Raw genomic sequence first — 19,933 nt, 5'->3', positions numbered from 1 at the left:
GACTCATCATTCCAACTGTTTCCCTGCTTCATCGTACTCTACGTTTTTTTTTTGTAATTACCAAAGTTGCAACCGTCGCCTTGTGTTGTCCCTTCTGTATTATAGTTAGCACATGACTGTGCTAAGACGTAGTAGTAAAGAATAGAAAGGTAACATAATCCCAATTATAAAGCAATTTACTGTCACTGATATGCTCCCAGTGCAGTGAAATGTGATAAAGCTAATTAATTAGCCGACAATGACATGGCATAAAATGACCAGCAGCCCTTTCTTTGCAACCCTATATAGAAGGAAATGTCATCACCCAGAGCGCCTTGAAAGATAACATGAGCGTAGATAACAAAAAAGATATCAGTGATACCATTCTCTATAGCCAGTGCTTTTTGCATACCAATAGTACATCCAGCCAATACACAACCCCATAAGGGAGAAATCAACAAATGACAGCTTCAGCTCTGGACGCTTAGGGTTGCTCAACATACTATAGTGAAGTGCGCTATACCAGGGTTATTCACATCGCCAGTAGAGTGACTCTAGAGCCGCCGCGGTGGCTGAGTGGTTATGGCGCTCGGCTGCTGGCCCGAAAGACGCGGGTTCGATCCCGGCCGCGGCGGTAGAATTTCGATGGAGGCGAAATTCTAGAGGCCCGTGTGCTGTGCAATGTCAGTGCACGTTAAAGAACCCCAGGTGGTCGAAATTTCCGGAGCCCTTCACTACGGTGTCTCTAGTAGCCTGAGTCGCTTTGGGACGTTAAACCCCCATAAACCAAACCAGTAGAGTGACTCTAATTGCCAGCGCAATGCAGCACCACCACAACTTCCTCATTTGACAGTTTCGAGGTGTGCGTGTTTTCAGAGCAGCACCAGCTAAAGCCCCTCTATCTTTTCCAGCCCACGAATATCGCCATCTTTGGGAGCTCTCACAAGATGGGTATCCGGAAGTCGCGGGCCTCGGCGAGTGCCTTGCGGTAGTTGCAGAAGTTGCCGCCAGAGGACAGCAGTGTGGCGAACTGTGCCAGAGTTCGCCGCGTTTCCCCGGACAGGCAGGTGGTGGTCTGCGACAGCCTCGCCAGGGCGCTGTGGTTGAGTCCGCCCACGACGGCCATCAGGGAGCTGAAGTTCTGCAGCTCCAGCAGGTTCTGCGCAACATCAACAAAGCAGACAGGACAAGCATTTGCATCGCGTAAGAACTCGACATGCGAAAGCATGTGTTTAGCCTGTTTGGCTCATAGTTCTTGCTCGGGGCACGAAAGAACAGCACACGACAAAACAGCATGCGTCAAAACAGCACACAAAAAACAGCGCAGCGATGAAACAGCACAAGGGAAAACGGCACTGCGACAAAACAGCACACAAAAAAGTGCTGCAACGAAACAGCACAGGGAAAAAACGGCACCACAACAAAACAGCACAAGGAAAAAACAGCATGGCGACAAAACAGCAGAGAAAAAACAGTACGCCGGGCAAAATGGCACAGTGACAAAACAGCACGACGGCAGAAGAGCGCAGGGAAAAACAGCCTGACGACAAAGCAGCATAGCGCAGTGTGGTGCAGTGCTGCTGGAGGGGTGAACTACACAGCCATAACAACAAACGGTAAATCATAACAGCTGCGGCAAATGCATTTAGAGTTAGCGAGACAAGAAAAGCATGTGCATTTCATTAGCAGCGAGAAATTTATGGGACACCTTATGCTCCTACCGACCATGCATACACCTTCCCCGCAATAGGGTGGCCACCCCACGCACATAGTCCGTGCCTCATGCAATTTTCTGTCATCGGGGGAAAGGGGAGTTCCTAATACAGCGCCAAATGCTTGGAGCGCCCCTCGGATGTTCCGTTCACGTCTGCATAGTTGTTACAAGTACAGTTACAAACAAGGCCACGGTAGCAGTCTCACAATGGGTGGACAGATGCATCATACCGTGAGAAATTAGGGATCGGGTGACAGGAGTAGAGGCTTAAGGACCTTACGTGCTGTGAATGTGAAAGCATCCTTTGACCTAAAGACCTTTACACTAAGGGCCTTAACTATAAAGGCCTCTGACCTAAGGGCATATGACCTAACGACCTTTGCAGCAATGCCCTTTACCATAAAGCCCTTTGACCTAAAGGTCTTGTACCTAAAGACCTTTACCAGAAACGCATTCGTCCAAAAGGCCTTCAAATTAGGCCTTTACCATTAGACATTTACCCTAAAGGACTTCGAAGGAGTTTACCTTGAAGGCCTTTACCCTAAAGGCCATTCACCTAAAGGCCTTTATCATTGCTGCTGTCATTATTGACTCCACCCCAAGCCTGCATATCCACAGTCAAACATTGCCTCGTTTATTTCCCGCCATTTCCCACATCATGTGACTAACTTAATAGGCTTCACCACACACCGGCATTTTCCAGGCCAGGAGGCCAATGGCGTTTTCGCACTAAAAAAAGCACTCGCGCTTGCTCTCGTTGAGTATCGCGACTTACGCAGCATAGCATGAAAGTAGTAAGTTTTGTATTCACATCTGAAAGAAGGGTGCTGGCACAGCAAAAGTAATGCAAGGCGAAGTGAGGGGAGACATCCACATCACGATTACGTCAAGTATCGTACCTTGGCGACGTCGACAAACTTTGTAACGACGTCAGCTCGCTGCTGAGGCGTGGATCGTGAGAGCACCATGCACTGGGTCCACTGGGAGAGGCCGTTGAACTGTGAGATGGAGCGCTCCAGCCGAGGGTTGTCGGCTAACGTGCCTTGCTCCGCGTACTGCTTGAAGTCGAGGAACTGCGAAAAAGGCGAGTGCGGGGAATCACGAGATAATAAGTTGCAAAACAAGCAGCGCTAAATAGTGGAACGTTAGAACATGACAAAACTGAATATTAATCATCGACTTTAAACTGAAGTTTATTAGCAGGTGCACCCTTAGGTTAAACAAATCCACAGCGAACACTAAAATATAACAAAAAACTCACAGGACGATTACAACTGTGTAACGCGATGATCAGCAATAGCTGTTTAGGCGCTTAGTTTTGGGGCTATATATTCCTGGTGCACTAGTGTAGTGGTCAAGTGATGCACCCCAGCACTGGCAGGCGGTTATTCCAAGCAAAGCCACCCGTAGGCTTATGCGACCCAGGTTGACTGTGACCATGACATTAACGCACCCACCAGTTACCCCGACAGCGACGAGAAAGCCAGAGACGGGCGTCTAACAGCTATCACTTTAAAATAAGCGATATCATCGATCACAAGAGAAAATCGACGTCCAGGCAACTTTCCTGCAGTTGTCAAGTCTTTCACATTCTATACTGCTAGCCGCGTGTTCCCGGTGCCTAAGTGACATCGGAGATGTGCTCTGAACATTTATCTGAAATAGGTTTGCGCATTCATGACGCCGACAGAGCACAGAACACAAATTACTGGTCTGATGGCGCCAGTAATCCCCAGCCCCAACCCAGAACAGTGGGAGGCCGCGTTGGCCAACTCTATCCTGGAAGACCAGCGGCAGCTGGAGCCCTGAGCCCAGCTGACAGCAAAAGTCATAGCAGCCCTGGACTAAAGGCTCCTCTTCACACATGGGACCTCCTTTTAGCTAATAAATGTTTTTCACCACCACCACGACAGGACAGGGGCATATTTTTGTTCTCTTTTCTGTGGTCATGATAGAAGCGCTAAATTACGTATTTCAGTCTCCTACCAACCAGCCTTCCAAAACGCGTTCACTCTTAATTCTATGAGAGAGATCGTACCTGTTGTTTGCTTGCTTCAAGAAGACAAGAGTCCTTCACAGTTCCTTTCAAACCATTGTCTACCCGTGCGGAAAACAGTCATGTAGAAAGTCTTCACGGCTTCTTTTAAAGTTCCTCCAGGACTCGGATCTGGACTCTAGATAGTGACAGCCGGAGTTGACTATTGACTGTTCTGGGTTATTGTGTGTATAGCGTTCTAGGTCAGCAAGGTCTCAGGTATACGTGCTTGATTTGTGGACCTTATTTAGCACTTAAGTGTGGCTAGGTGGAACAATTTCTGGCAGAATCCGAAGGGATAATCCCACCCGAAGCCTGCAATAACCTCAGCCTCCACTTAGAGACCTCGTCAGGGCGATCTCGATTCAGGGCCGCTCCAAGTTTGCCACCCGAATGAAGCTGCACTCACGGTGATGCGCTTCATGACCTTGTGCTCGAGGTAGGTAAGGTGGTCGGCCAGCTCTCGCGGCTCGAGGTGGTCGAAGACGAGCGACACCTTGCGCGTGTGCTTGGCCAGGGGCAGGCGCACCGAGACTCCGCGCGCCCACTCGCCCCGGGGGGAGGGCCTCCGATTCATGTCGACCAAGTCGGCGAGCACCGTGTGGCCCTCCTGGCGCAGGCGCGCCTGCAGCGACGCCAGCCGCGCAACCACACCCTCGGCCTCCAGGTGCTGGGGAAACTTGTGCATCCAGTATCTGCACGGCACGAACAACACCCACTTGAAAAATGCTGCTACCCAAACGGACTTCATGCTCTGAAAGCTCGCTCTGTTGTCACCAGTGCTATGTAAGTACTGTGGCTTGAACAAGGACACGGACATTATAGAAGACGCACACACAGCACCAACGACTGACAACGCATATACGACAAGCAAGGCGACTCGCAGAGGCTCTTTAAATATCTTCTATGGTGCCCGTGTCATCGTTCCAGCCCCAACAATGTTGTTGTAGTCTAGTTGGGAAGCATGTCGTATGTTGGAAAGCATGTTGTGTGCTTCCCAACTAGACCACAACAAGGCATTACTCACCAGAGGAGAATGGCAGAACAGTGGATGCAGTACAAGTGAGCCGGCTAAAGGGACGGGCTAAAGGGCAAGACAGGTACGGCTCACCTGAACACCTGGCAGACTTGTGCCTTGTGCTTGTAAATGGGACAGTGCGTTGAGTGCTGCAGAGTGTGAACGCATGGCAGCAGACATCGATGCTGAGTATTGCTGGTCACGTATCTGGGCCACGCGTCAAGGAGCGATGGCGTGGACACTGCCGATAAAACCGGCTACAGAGCATGCCTAACAGTTGCCATGCTCTAAGTTCTGCGATCCTGTTCGGTGTTGTGTGCAACTCCGAATGTTCCCTTGGTGTGAAATTAAAAACAACACACACCTGTTTCTTCTTCCAGTGCGCTCACAATCATCACCCATTCGCAGCTGAATGGCTTAATTAGAAATTCGTAGTAGCTAAACAGAAGAACGCTCCACCTTTAAGACTATTCCCCTAAATGGTGGCAAAGCATACGTTGGCCAAACTGGTCGATGTCTCAGTGAAAGACTCGTGGAACATGCAAATAATGTTGACAGAACTGTTAAGGGGTATCTGAAAGTGCCCACTGCTTAAAGCGTCCCATGTGTTCCTGCAAACGATTGTTCGATGAATGCATTGTTCTCGCCAAAAATGTACACCAAATCAATTGTGAAATCATAGAAGCCATCCATTGTTAGATATTAGGAAAAGACTACGTCAGCATTTCATCGATAGCTTTAACAAAACACTAAATAGATTATCTTAGCCACATGTCATTTTATTATCCTGTTCTCTTCTTTTGGCTTTTAAAGTTTTTATCAGTTTTGGACTTAACGCACTTTTTAGCTTTTAAACATCGCTCTATTTGGCCTTGCATATATTTTTGTCTTTTTATTAATTCGCTCACAAGCCACCCAGGAACATATGCACTCCGATCAGATTCATCCAGCATGCTATCTGCACCACCCATTCAAACTTATTGCGGATAATTCTCGCTTTCGTTCTTCACTACAAAGCTGTAGAATAGATTACTACAAACTTTTACGCCAAACATTTAATAAAAACGAATGATACATCCAGAAAAGGTTTCAGGAGCACTCCTATTTTCTCTATAATAACTCTTCAAAATCGTCCACTGATCTCGCCCTGCACCACCATTCCTGAGGTTGCACTCCTTATTTTGTCTAGTACAGTCACTCTTTTTATGCATAAGGGCCAATTGGCAAGGGAACTAATGAAAGCGTTTTGCATGCATAATTGTGGAGATACTTGCGTCACTCGCCTATCAGCTGTGGTTTCACAAATTGAATTAGATTTCCTAAAGAGTGCCTACCTTGGTCGACAGCAGAAACAAGGACACGTCCACTGTTACCTTCCTCTGACCGAAGTGTTTCATTTTTGTTAAAAACGTGCGCAGCTAGTTTGTGTCTTGTATGCCGGGTTTGTATTTTTTGTTTCTTTTTTTTGCAAGATTCGTGTCATACATATATTCTTCCCTTCCTGCAATAAAGTACAGCTTAAGTCAGCGCCTGTTTCCTCCAAGCCTCCCTTCTGTCCGTGTTTGCAGCGCTGTTGTGAATCATTAATATGTAGCAATTTGCCCAACTTTTTTCCCTCATCAGAACACTAGGTATAAAACAAAAACTATACAAAATAGTACGCGTTTTGTTTCTTTCTTGTCCTTATTTTTTATAGTATTTTTGTACTCATTCTGCCTCTTCAGGGATCATCACTGATGTCCTAACTTTGTTTAAGCAAAGTAAATTAATTTAAGGTTCCCTCCCACAACTCCAGTACTGAGTTCCAGAGTCCCTCTTTTATAAACAATGCAATGAAAAAACGCAGAATAGGAAAAATAAAAACGGCCGTGGCTTAGCTTTGTTAAGCCTGGTGATTGCGAAGCACCATCGTAACATCTGGCTGTATGACTGCCTTGGCGAGAGGAGCGGAGCTGTTTTATACAGCTGGTGTGACGTCACTCTGACCGCAGCGCCCCTGGTGAGAGGAGCGGGAGTTAGGCCGCCGTTGGTGGCTACCGCCTCGCCTCGCGACGGTGTGAGATGGGGCCCCGTTTTTACGCAGCTGGTGTGACATCACACCGACCGTAGCGCCCCTGGTGAGAGCAGCGGGAGTTAGGCCGCCGTTGGTGGCTACCGCCTCGCCTCGCGACGGCGTGAGATGGGGCCCCGTTTTTACACAACTGGTGTGACGTCACTCTAGGTCACGTGGTGTGACGTCACGCAGCGAGGTCACGCTAAAGGTCAATGGTGCCTACCACCGCCTCGCCACGGAATGGTCTGAAGTGCGACCTAAAGTAATATTGCTTCGCAATAAAAAACCTTTTGATTTCTGAAGTTTTCGTTCGTTTACTGAACCTATTATGTTAGGTCATCTCAACCTGCCTTTGTGCTCCGCCTTGTGACGTATATGTTAGCACAGCGGTTCTCCAGGTCGGCTCCCCACCCATTCAGTCTGTATACAAGATGATTCAGAGAAGACTTGTTGTTGTTAGTGGCTATTTATTCATAAAATAACAATGGATGGAAAGGATGTTGCTAGCCGCGGCATCTGCCGTCGAAACCTGAAGCACCTGAGCTGCGACTAGAGGGAATAAAAGGACAGGAAGAGGGAAAGTAAGGGGGGAGCGATAGTACGAAAGGATAGCGGTAAAGGGTAATATATACTATGTATAAATAAAGAATATGGAAATAAATGTGGGGTGCTGTGCCACACATGGTAGGAGTGCAGGACTAAGTAATTTTCAAAAATAGGGCTTTTAAAGTAAAAATATGGCGTTTTCAGCATAGTATTACCAGTGTTAGCGGACAACGGAAAGCCGGTGAACTGCCTTAAGTAGTAAGCTGGTTAAATAATTTTTAATAAAATATTTACAGTGGCTTAGCTTGGCTATGCCAGGATATACGTAGCGAAAGCTAAGACATAGCTTGGTTAGCCTTGGTTAATCTTGATTGCAAGTCCAGGTTAGTCTGGTTGCCTGGCTAGTTGTTGTCACGTGGTTCGTCACGTACCAGTCACGTGGTGCGGTGCGAGCACGGCGAAACTGCGAGTTCGTGCCCAATATGTAGTTTACGCTACAAAATAACCATTAGAGTTGGGCGCCTAGTTACCAATTAGAGATTTGTAGATTAGATTTGCCATATCAGTTTTTAGAATTTAGAAAACTCGATTACCCTTGGTGCTGTAGCTCGACAAAATCTGGCTTTTTCGACTAGTTATGTGCACTGGAGGGGTTGGTTTGCCTGCATGCTTTTCGAAAGCGCATGCATTTTGGCACGATGCATCCAAATTTTGTCGAGCCACATTGGCTAGGGTTAACGCGTTTTTTAAATAAAAAAAAACCGATATGGCTATTACTAACGACCGGCTTCAAATATCTAATTGCAACCAGTTGCCTAGCTGTTATAGCTAATAACTTAATTATCAGAAATTAGTTAACCAGCTTACTACTTGACAGTTCACCGGCTTTCTAATGTCTGTTAACACTGGTAATACTATGCTGAAAAAAGCCATAATTTTACCCCAAAAAGCCTATTTTCGAAAATTATTTAACCCTGAAACACCCAGTATATGTTGCCTCCTTTCGGAATTAAACCCTCACCTGAAGTCATGCGCGATGGTTTCTCCTTTGCGCTGTGTTCAGTTTTCCGATGATAAAATCACCCAACCTGGCTAGCCTGTGACTGTCCTCACTGTAAAGCACGAGAGCCTAGCTTGGCCGACACCACCTTCCTAGCTCAAGTGAAAACTCAACATGAAATATTATCGAAGCATGTACAGATTAGAACAGCCGGAACAAAAAAATTGTGTTAGCGCTGTATCAGCCACTCATGCAGAACATGAAATTGAGTGGCAGGGGGTATCGCACTGATAAAGAAGAGAACAGTGTTCTCTTCTTCTGTTGTTAGTGGGTCTCTTCTGTTTAGTGACATAACCTCATATCTCTGACATATCTGTGTTTCTGTACATAAAGAGCCATTTTCAGAGTAAAAATTACAGTATTGCACTTAAGCGTGCAATCCTGTAAACGCAAAAGCCTTTTCATTTCCTCTTTTTCTCCCTCCATTTTTCATTTTTTATTTTTAAAAGTTTGTTTTTATTTTATTTCTAGTTGTTATTCTTCACATTTTTCAATTCATGTCTTTCTTCATTTTTGTTTTTATTTTGTTATCTTGCATGCTGCAACTTGTCTGTCCATGACCTTGACAAATGCATTAATTCAGTTATGTTATTTAATTAATTACTCTAATTAATTACTAGTTTTTAATCTAACCACAGGATATTTTTTACACAGTATTTTTTTCACCAACACACTCACACAAAACGACTCTTCAGATGGAAACATTTAAATCATTAAATCAATTTAATTATTCACCTAATTATAACTGGTCAATCTAACCACTGCTGAGTGGAATCACCTTTCACCCCATATCGCCTGCACTGGAGACGCGTCATCCTTCAAGCCACTTATCACCAAGTATGTCATCGAACAAGCGTCTGCATCATGATTTTTGCCTGTACTTTTTACTATGTATTTTTTTCTTTTTTTTGCCCACCCCCTCTATAACACCCTGTGGGCCCTGAGGGTATTGTAATAAATAAATAAATATTACACACCCATCAATGTATTACCCAACACCATTAAACTTTTCACATTCATCATATGGGGCAATGTTTTCGTGCCGACACACTTTGCTGACACGTTTTGCCAATAGGACCACGATCTAATGCTTTCGCATTAAGAAACCAGTTCAGAGTACGCGCCTCGTTTGTTCGAATTTTTATAGCTCCGCGTTTCAGTAATCAAGCCGGCGCAGCTTTCGAACGAAATCATATGAAACGGCTTTTTGGGTGCTGTCACACATCCAATAAACATTACAAAATGCGCGACAGAAAACTTGCACGACCAACCACCCAGCGCGCTTGCGCATAAAGGATACTGGTCAACAAGGCAGCGGGCCAGCTTCTCAGATTTGATGAACCACTGGTGCATGAGGAGAAAAATGTAGGGGAAGCGGTTCTCGTCATCCTCCAGACCGCCGATGGGCACTGCGATGGGCACAGATAGGGGAAGGGAGACAACGGAAAGAAGAAACAATCAGCTTCGCTGCACTGCATGCTCTCTTCCCCAGCAATCATTTTATTTTCGCCCGTGAAAAAATTCATCTGAAAAACTCTCTGTGCTCCCCAATTCTTGGCCGACCACCCTGTGTGGGCATGTGCCATTGTATGAGGATAACGAAACCAACAAGCGCAATCACAAAAATTCGGTAGTCTTTACTGCATGCTCGATGCATCCACAGCTACTTATGCCGCTTAATGGCTCGTACTCAACTGCTTGTGAATCCATGCACTACATCTGGTCACGCTTGTTCCACCGCTGTCCTGTTGGCACGTTGCGTAACGAACGCCATCGAATATCGTTCATATCTGACCGCACGAAAGCCAGCACTGGCGAAACCAGCCATATGGTATATCACATTTTTCCTTTTAACTCATTCCGTCGCCTTAACAGGAACACCAGTACGGAGTAGCGTTCTTTATATGCCCAGACAACTCCTTCCTACCTCTTTTTTAGACACGTCCCATACTTTAGCCACGTATTATAGGGGCATGCCTGAACATTAGCTGGATTTAGTATCCCCAGCATCCATTTCCAAACCCCAGCTCGTACAACCAGTGACCCTGTATAACGCGAACAGTGCATGTTAAACACTGAGGCGCTTCAGAATCTCGCTTAAAGGGTACTCAGCACGCATGAAAAAGTTATTTTCATCTAAAAGCACAAAAGACAGAACATCGCTGAACCGCAGCGCTGGCAGAGAAGGACACAGAGAGGACACACACACTTGCTTGTCTGCCAGCACTGCAATTCCATGATGTTCGACAACTACCAACTAGGCCAGCAACATACCCTGCCAGGAGACAGAAACTATGCATGACTATTTGGAAAAACATCAAAAGAGCTCAGTGCTTAATTTTTTGAGGGTCAACTTCCATGGTTTGCACCCGGAATGCGATTATCCGCCATTACGCCATGACGACGAGTTCCCATTCGGAACCCGCTGGGTTTGAAACGCAAGATTGTGGTGGATCTTGCCGCCGCCTTTGGTAGTTGTCGGCTGTGACTCTTATACATGTTCACAAAGCTGCATCGCAAACGGCATATAAAGGCCGGAATTATGAAAAATACGCCGAGCGGCGAGTCTCACGGAAGCAGTCGATGAGGAAGCGAAGCGCGGCGTCCAGGGAGGCGGCTCGGAGCGAGAACCCCGGCACGGCGGGATTCTCGGTGTCCCAGACGAGGCCGTCGCGGGCTGCTCCGCCGCTGGAGCCCATCGAGCCCTGGGGTCCCATCACCCGAGGCCCGCCATCACCGCTGTTGCACCGGCCGCCGGGTCAGGACTCCTCGGGGGGCGGGCAGCAGCTCTGGCAGCACGCCGACTCCGAGCGCTGCGTAGCAAGAACCACAACACACACTCCGCAAACGGCCCTTCAAATAATAAAAACACACAGGACGGATACTACTCCGTAACGCGAGATTCACCAACAACTGTCTGCGATGGCGACTGTCATGTCGTTAGTGTGTTCCTCTGCTCTAGCAAAGCGCACGGTGACATCACTATTCCGTCGCTTATGACGTCAGTTTGTTCAGACCAATCATCGTGGTGTGCTGCGTGAAGTCATGTATGAGGTCAGAACACGCTCCTCAATCACCTCCTTCGCTCTCACTCCCCCCATCCCTTTTCTCCCCACACTCCTTCGTGTTACGCCGACGCCACAAAAACCGGAAAACGTGCCTTTAACAGCTCTCGCTGTAAAAGAGGGGGCCCCGAAGCACCATACAGCTTGCCGACGAACACATCCGTCAAGTATACGACGAGGACGCCTCAGCCAAGATACGCAGTCCTACGCAGCGGGCACTTAGTGCTAATGAACTAAGCGTAAAATATGTTCCCCCAGGTTTCCTGCAGCAACTCCTTCGCCTGATTTATGACGTCATAAAGCATCCACCAATGTGAAGAGAGAAACCGCGCGGTCGCCAGCGTCACGCCTGAAGATGGCGAGAGCAGGGTTACCGTTGATAACGCCTACCAACCATTGTCATGATAAGTAAGGCATCGCCCCAGAAAACCAAGAAGAGGCGAACAAAGGTGCGGACTCCAGCTGAGTGAAGCTGCGAAAGGTAAACATGGTGTCTGTCACGTCTAAACCACTAGTGCGCTCATAATCTCTCCAGGAAAGACGTCCCTCGCAAAACGCCCCGCCTATTCCGACGTGTATCTCATGGCCCACACTAAGCAGCTTTAAGGTCCCTTCATTGAGGAGCTCCTATGTCAAGAAAACTCCCAAAAATGCCCACCGCGGTGGCTCAGTAGCTTCGGAGTTCGGCAGCCGACCTCAAGGTCGCGGGTTCGATCCTCAGCAGCAGCGGCGGCCGTATTTTGATGGAGGTGAAATGCAAAAGTGCCCTAGTGCTATGCTATCTTAGAGCACGCTAAATAATATCATTCGGTATAAATCAGTCCGGACCCTCCACTACGGCGTCCCCATAGTCCATGTCTGGCGTCGGTACGCTAAACCCCAGAATTTAAAATTCACAGTTTTTTTACGACTCCCAATAGGTTATGCACCAAATTACTTTCCCGGTGTTCCTTATGCTGTCTATAAGTTTCAGTACAGTTAATCCATTCCTGACAGCACCAGCACCAGACAATATAACCATACAATTTGAAACAGGGGGAGGTTTCGAAGGACAAGGCTGCAAGACAGCACCTTATAAAGAATATGAGCGACCGCAACAACGCGGGCTGAAGAAAATGTATTGCTCAGTTCGGAGAAAACCTTAAGTAAAGAGTGCGATCTGCACATGGCCTGCACTCGAGTTATACATAACTCGAGTTATAAACAATTAACTTTTGGAGATGTCCTGCTTTCAGGCAGGTGTCTTCTTCGAGCTTATCAGCGTGACCGCGCCGCCATGCCGACCATTCTTGCCGCAGGTGCAGCAATCGTTCCGAGTGTACTTCCTGATCTGAACGGGGACACTGAAGGGAACAAATTATAAGATCATAGTGCGCAGCCTTATCAGCGATGAAAGATTGGGTCAACAAGGAAGCGGTTTTCAGTAGCTGACCAACGACGGCGACTAAACAAAATGCAACGGTTTACCTGGCAGAGTTAGTACGCTCGTCCAGTGTATTTAGTGAAATTAACGATGATAATTAGGCAAGAACGGAGGCAGCCTAAAAGCGGCGAAGAGGAAACTAGGCATAGGTATATAAACCAGATGTATGCGTTAAGAGACAAGGAGGGCAATGCCATTAGCATATGGATAAGATAGTTAAAATAGCCGAAGAGTTCTACACACAAATCTATACAGTAGCCAATGTAATCAGACCGTTAATGAGAGAGGCAGCAGCGAACAGCAATGCGTCATCCCGCCAGTAACAAAAGAGGAAATAAAGAAAGCCTTAGTTAGGAGCAATGCAAAGCGGAAAAGCAGCTGGTGAGGATCAGGTAACAGAAGGCCTGTTGAAGGACGGAGGGGAGATTGTTCCATGGGAAGTCTGATACTGCTCCGCTGACTGTGTTTTCGTATTCTCGTCTTCCTATTAAACAATAATCTACAGACTCTCTTCATTTCTTATAGCCTCTATTGCCTCCCTATAGGTATTTCCTTTCGTCGATTCATAGTCTATAGACAGTGTATATAAGCAAAAGTTACTAAATGTGTTTGCCCACAAATTTACGTAAGATCGTCAATGGACTGTCTATAGGATCTGCATGATGACGATGATGATAATGATTTTTTATGTCGCAAGGGCGTATGTGGCCAAACAGCGCCATGATTTAAGTATTTTCGTCTCTCAAGGTGGGATCAAAGCACCATTTCCCAAGCATTTCACTGCTGGGTACCCGGCGGCCGGCACTGGGTATCGAACCCCGCACCCCCCGCATGTGAGGCGAATACTCAAACCAATAGGACACCATTGCGGTACCTATAGGGTTTGTATTGTCTATACACTAGTCTATAGGATTTGTCTATAGAAAGTCTATAGATATTATTGACAAATTGTATGGACAGTTTATAGACCGTCTAAAGAAATATTTATTAGGACTTCCGAGCATGAGAGTTGTAAAAGGCCTGGCATCGTCTTGTCTGTTTACTTAACTTTTTATTACAGGAAACAGTAAAAAAAGTACAACTGAGGCCGTGAAAGAAGCGCGCAGCTGCGACATAGGCATATGAGAGCCCGAGAAAAATATATAATTAATCATTTGAGTCAGTGCAAATTTCTTCAGTGCAATCTTGGAATGTTCCTTGCAAACATCTGAAAATTTGAAAAGTTACACTCCGTGGCATAATTCTTGACTGAAGGAAACAATTATCACATACTCTTGGTATCATTGGTATCATTGGCATAATTGGTATCATACACCGCATTCATTTATCGCAGTGTTGCACTTAACAAGGTGGCTGAGAACCTCGATCCCGCTACAGCCTTGAAGCCCAGAACCATTTATTCGCCGAACAGCCAACGGGTGGAGCTCCTCGCGATGAAGGTATTTCGCTTTTTTAACGTATTTAAGTGTATTTAAAAAATGGCGAATATATATAGACCATTTTATAACACCGTCAAAAAAAAAACAAAAAAAAAACGAGCATGGTGGCAATTGCTACAATCCGGTTTCAAAGGGGACGCTACCATCCATCCATCCATTCATCCATCCATCCATCCATCCATCCATCCATCCATCCATCCATCCATCCATCCATCCATCCATCCATCCATCCGTCCGTCCGTCCGTTTATCCATCCATCCATCCGTCCGTCCGTCCGTCCGTCCGTCCGTCCGTCCATCCATCCGTCCATCCATCCGTCCATCCATCCATCCATCCAGAACATGTTTGAGAACATTAAACATGTTCTGGCAGAATTCCAATCTTCTTTTTTGTGTAATTAATTTACTTTACATCCTTGCAAGTCATAATAACAGTTGAGTCGTGCTACGACATCATAGTAACAATTGGCTCATTTTAATCCTTTTATGACCTCCTCGCCCAGTCGGGATTTTCTCCGAACACAAACGCCAACTACGGCTGTTTCTGCGCTGAACGGGAGCTTAACGCTGTAGCGCAAAATGGCTGCCATTTTCGTGAGAAGGTAAACGCAAGTGTTGCAGTCGACCGTCAGGGTCACAATCGCGCTGTTAACCGAATCGAAAAGTCAGCAATCGTGCGGAGGGCGTTAGACAAAAAAAAAATGCCGGCCGTTTTAACGTGGTTAAGCCGAATGCGAATTATGTGCGCTAGCACTTCGGTTTTCACTTCAGTTTTGGTTCGAGGCTCGGTTTTCAAGGTCAAGCAGGCTTCACACAATGATCGGCGAAATCATACTTAAGCTCCCCCTTAGTGGGTCAAAGATCTTATATGCGGAATTTGTCATTCTCGACTTTACATTCATGGATCCCTGGGAGTCCTCCCCTTACAAAATTGGTCTATAGACAGTCTATAGACTTCTTATAGGCTCTATTGCCTTCCTATAGATATTTCTTTTTGTATATTCATAGTCTCTAGACAAATGTCTACTAAAAGTGTATGGCCATAAATCTAAAGATTGTCTATAAACTGTCTATAGGATTTGTATTGCCTCTAGACTGTCCTCTAGGGTTCGTCTATAGACTTCATAGACAGCAGTCTATGGACAGTCCATAGACTGTCAGAAGAAATTCTTGTAAGGATCATATCCCTCCTGCAGCAGTGGTGGAGCGGTTAAGCGATGCGCCACTGCCTTGCGATGGCAGGTGCTGCCACCTGTGGGGCTTGTGTGACCCCGGTTGCTCTTCCCGAGCGACCTCAAGGTCACGGAGAGAGGCGTCGGACAGATCAACATCGGCGAAATCTGAGATTGTGGAGTTTTAGTACAATAAGCGCACTAAAAGCCCGGCGGGACATGCGGCGAACGGAAAAAGCCACCGGAAGTCTCACCCTACGATTGAACAGCCTTATGAACCTGGGAGCGGCACGTGTGATTGTGAAGTCTGCTGTCGGCCTCAACCCTCAGTCTTTGCTGTTCTTATATACCTGTTGTACAGTACCGCTTCTTTTTTTCCGGTACCAAACTGGTGCAGCTGTAAGAGCGGATATATAAAAACAGCGGGCACACCACTGCTGCTTTATAACAAAGCGAATAATGGAGGAAAGACGCGACTTTAAAGGGAAGTACCAGATGTGGATCGACAGTTCGGCCGATGAATCAGCTGCTCAGCCCACCGACCCATGTTAGTGTTTCGATGGTGCTTTATCTGATAACAGTTATTCAGAGATAAACTTAGCGGAACATTAAACACGAAAGGTAAGCTCTTGGCATGAAAAAACGCAATGACAAAGATACCAGGTCAGAGAGCTTGCAGTTGGTAGCCAGTGCACGAATCTAGTCCACCGAAAAAGTGTCACTAGTATGCTGCCAAAGCAGCGCTTACGACTAGCGCTTTCAAACAATCTATTGAAACATTTTTTTTTCAGTGCAGCCAGACGCAAGGTGCATGTGTGTGTGGGTGGGGGGGGGGGAATGTCAGGTAATTTCAGGTATTTAATCCTAATACGGAAGAACTTCGTCAATGAAATGATAAGACAATTGGAATTAACCCATTATTGAAACGTAAATTAACTTCAAAAGTCTTTAAATCAATGACGCGTGCCCAGGAGGCTTCCTCGCCTTCTAAAGTGCCGAGTATAGTTCAGCTGCTACCTCCGATAAAAAGTTTCAAGCACTTTCACCGAACCCGCTACTCCTGCAGCCTCGCATACAGGCCACTTCGCAGTAGTGACCCGAGCATACAGTGCGCTCATCCTGCAGGGTCACTAATTGTGTTTCCGGTGTTGTCTTTTCTTTGCATAATTATTAGCTACCAAATAGACTGCATTATTGTCTCAGCGGGCACGCCAACCGACTAAATGCCCGCAGGAGGCCATTGCCACAACTGCCTAGATTCATCTGTTCCATGTGTTGTTCGCTTTAACTACCTGTGTTTTTTATTACTCCTCCCTTACAAACACTTCTTTAGACATATAGACTGTACATAGACTTCTGTCTATAAATTCTATAGACTTTCTATAGAAGAACCCTAGAGAACAGTCTACAGGCAATACAAATCCTACAGACAGTGTATAGACACTAAAAATTTATGGCCATACACCTTTAGTAGACTTTTGTCTATAGACAGTCTATGAATAAATAAAAATAAATATCTACGGGAAGGCAACATAGTCTATAAGAAGTACATAGACTGTCTATACACCATTTTATAAGGGCCTCACTGATGCTGTCTAGGCGTTGAATCTGCTGCTATAAATAAATGATCGGTAGTGCAGAGCTCGACTGCGGAGTCATGCTGATCGGCAGTCATTGGAATTTGTTGACGACAAAACTTTTTGAAATTTTTCCGACACCCTCGGCGGCGCCCACGACTGGTCGCCACCGGACGTATAATAGTAGTTACTGCAGAGAGATGTGACGCACACACACACCACTAACAGTGCGATGCTTATTGTTATCACTTATTATGGGAGCACACCTTTTAGTACAGACTTGACATGCTTCATTTACAAATACCCGCCGCGGTGGCTCAGTGGTTAGAGCGCTCGGCTACTGATCCGGAGTTCCCGGGTTCGAACCCGACCGCAGCGGCTGCTTTTTATGGAGGCAAAACACTAAGGCGCCCGTGTGCTGTGGGATGTCAGTGCGCGTTAAAGATCCCCAGGTGGTCGAAATTATTCCGTAGCCCTCCACTACGGCACCTCTTCCTTTCTTCTTTCACTTTGTCCTTTATCCCTTCCCTTAAGGCACGGCTCAGGTGTCCACCGATACATGAGACAGATGCTGCGCCATTTCCTTTCCACAAAAACCAACCAACCAAAAAATGGCCTATAGACTTCTTATAGTCTCTATTGCCTTCCTATAGATATTTCTTTTTGTCTATTCATAGTCCATAGATTGTCTATAGACACAAGTCTACTAAAAGTGCATGGTCGTAAACCTATAGATTGTCTATAGACTGTCTATAGGATGTGTATTGCCTATAGACAGTTCTTTAGGGTTTGTCTATAGAGAGTCTATATTCTATAGACAGAAGTCTATGGACAGTCCCCAGAGTGTCCAAAGAAATTTTTGTGAGGTTTGTCTGGGTCTCAATATTTGTGTATTTTTGCTGCCGTTCACAGAAAGCCCCACTCTAATTACTTATTTCTATTGACGTGTCGCATACAGCATATTAAATCTATTGACGCGCTGTGTTACTGCGCATTTTAAAAGTTACAATGAAATCTCTCGCGAGTTTCGATCCCCACCTTCGACAAGGAACCTCCGAGGAAGTTATCAGGCACTAACCTGCCATTATTTGCTCATGTCAAAAGAGCGCAGTTAGTGATCCTCGCCACCACTCTAGCCGCGCGACAACTTGCTACGTATCGCCAAATAATTGCGGTTCCCTGCGAGGCATCGCGAACAACACTATAAACTCGATTTCGCGCTCAATTATCTTTACGCCAAAAGTTACTCGTTTCTCAACGCCCCGTATAGGTGAGGAGTCTCCCAACACTCCTCATTAGTCGGAGCGCCATGAAACGAAACACCGTCTCAGCGACGGCGACATTAAAAACGTTATAGCGCGGCGCGGTTCGCCGAAAAGTAATTAATGAAACCATTCTCCATTTCCGTCCCACGTGCAGCAGAGGCCGTCAGCGTGTCGCTACAGGTGGTGGCGGGAGGCTCTATTTCGGGACTGGCGCAAATAACACTTTGCAGTGCTCCTCGACACTCGGGCTATTTCCGGCACGAAGCCCCGGGGCGGAAGAGAGAGAGAGAGCAATAAAGAAGAAGAAAAAACAAACGCTGGTCGCGAGAGGCGCGCTGTGCTGGAACTCTATAGTACAGTGCATGGGAGCTGCTCTCGAATGAGGTCGACTCGAGGTGCCCTCGAACGAGCTCGTGGAAGGAGCCTCCAACGGATCAGCCAACGACACGGCACGGAAGTGAAGGGAGCCAAACGCAACGCATCATTTAGTTCCGGCTTTCAGACACGCGCACCAGCGCATACTTTTGATTAGGAGACACAGGCACCCTGCATTACTGTGATAATAATAATAATAATTGGTTTTTGGGGAAAGGAAATGGCGCAGTATCTGTCTCATATATCGTTGGACACCTGAACCGCGCCGTAAGGGAAGGTATAAGGGAGGGAATGAAAGAAGAAAGGAAGACAGAGGTGCCGTAGTGGAGGGCTCCGGAATAATTTCGACCACCTGGGGATCTTTAATGTCCACTGACATCGCACAGCACACGGGCGCCTTAGCGTTTTTCCTCCATAAAAACGCAGCCGCCGCGGTCGGGTTCGAACCTGTGATAATAATAATAATAATTGGTTTTTTGGGGAAAGGAAATGGCGCAGTATCTGTCTCATATATATCGTTGGACACCTGAACCGCGCCGTAAGGGAAGGGATAAATGAGGAAGTGAAAGAAGAAAGGAAGAAAGGGGCGCCGTAGTGGAGGGCTCCGGAATAATTTCGACCACCTGGGGATCTTTAACGTGCACTGACATCGCACAGCCAAATTGTTTTTTCTTAACTACTGTATTCTTTTTTGTTTTTCGCTTTCATTAGCTTGCCCTTAGATCTTTTTTTATCTCGCTCTGGTGCTTTTGCAATAGCGCTTCACTACTTCATTTCTATCAGTATTTCGTTCAAGATACATGTTCGTTTTCTAGCGCCCCCCCCCCCCCCCCCACCCAACCCTCTCTTTATCCAATGTTCTGTCAAGGGCGTAAATAAGGAGAAATTACTCATTACCATCGACCTAAGCGCACCCACGCGGCTATAAAAGAAAGTTCCACAGCTTTTATGGGACCTTCGTCATTACAGGAAAATTCCACCTGGTCCGGAGTTCGAACCCGCGACCACCGCCTGCCCGGGGCCGCCGCTCTACCAAATGAGCTAACCAGGACGAGTAGCAGGTGGTACGATGAGAGCGAATCGACCAACTCGACCTGGGAACGGTGCTGGCGCAAGGGCCTGCAAGGTGCTATGAGCAATTAAATCAATAAACGGCGCGTTCCCTGTGGAATGCTGTATACCTTTGTCAAAGAGAGAAAGCAGCTTTCTTATT

The 19,933-nt window shown here is 46.6% G+C and overlaps 1 protein-coding gene across 5 annotated transcripts in view; it reads right to left on the bottom strand.

Moving 5' to 3' along the window:
* The window catches only part of LOC144104759 (ras guanyl-releasing protein 3-like), a 97,090-nt gene that overhangs the window by 17,422 nt on the left and 59,735 nt on the right, over positions 1 to 19,933 (bottom strand). For all 5 annotated transcript variants that reach the window (XM_077637936.1, XM_077637934.1, XM_077637938.1 and 2 more), the window contains exons 3-8: positions 10,978 to 11,218; positions 9,706 to 9,814; positions 4,840 to 4,953; positions 4,138 to 4,423; positions 2,593 to 2,766; positions 924 to 1,138 (exon numbers count right to left, since the gene is read on the bottom strand). In XM_077637936.1, coding sequence (XP_077494062.1) covers positions 924 to 1,138; positions 2,593 to 2,766; positions 4,138 to 4,423; positions 4,840 to 4,953; positions 9,706 to 9,814; positions 10,978 to 11,122 — 1,043 coding nt within the window. In that variant the 5' untranslated portion in view covers positions 11,123 to 11,218. The remainder of the gene's footprint in view (positions 1 to 923; positions 1,139 to 2,592; positions 2,767 to 4,137; positions 4,424 to 4,839; positions 4,954 to 9,705; positions 9,815 to 10,977; positions 11,219 to 19,933) is intronic.

Source organism: Amblyomma americanum, chromosome 9, assembly GCF_052857255.1.
Source record: "Amblyomma americanum isolate KBUSLIRL-KWMA chromosome 9, ASM5285725v1, whole genome shotgun sequence".
Taxonomy (NCBI): Eukaryota; Metazoa; Arthropoda; class Arachnida; order Ixodida; family Ixodidae; genus Amblyomma; species Amblyomma americanum.
This window is presented reverse-complemented; position numbering and strand designations above follow the sequence as displayed.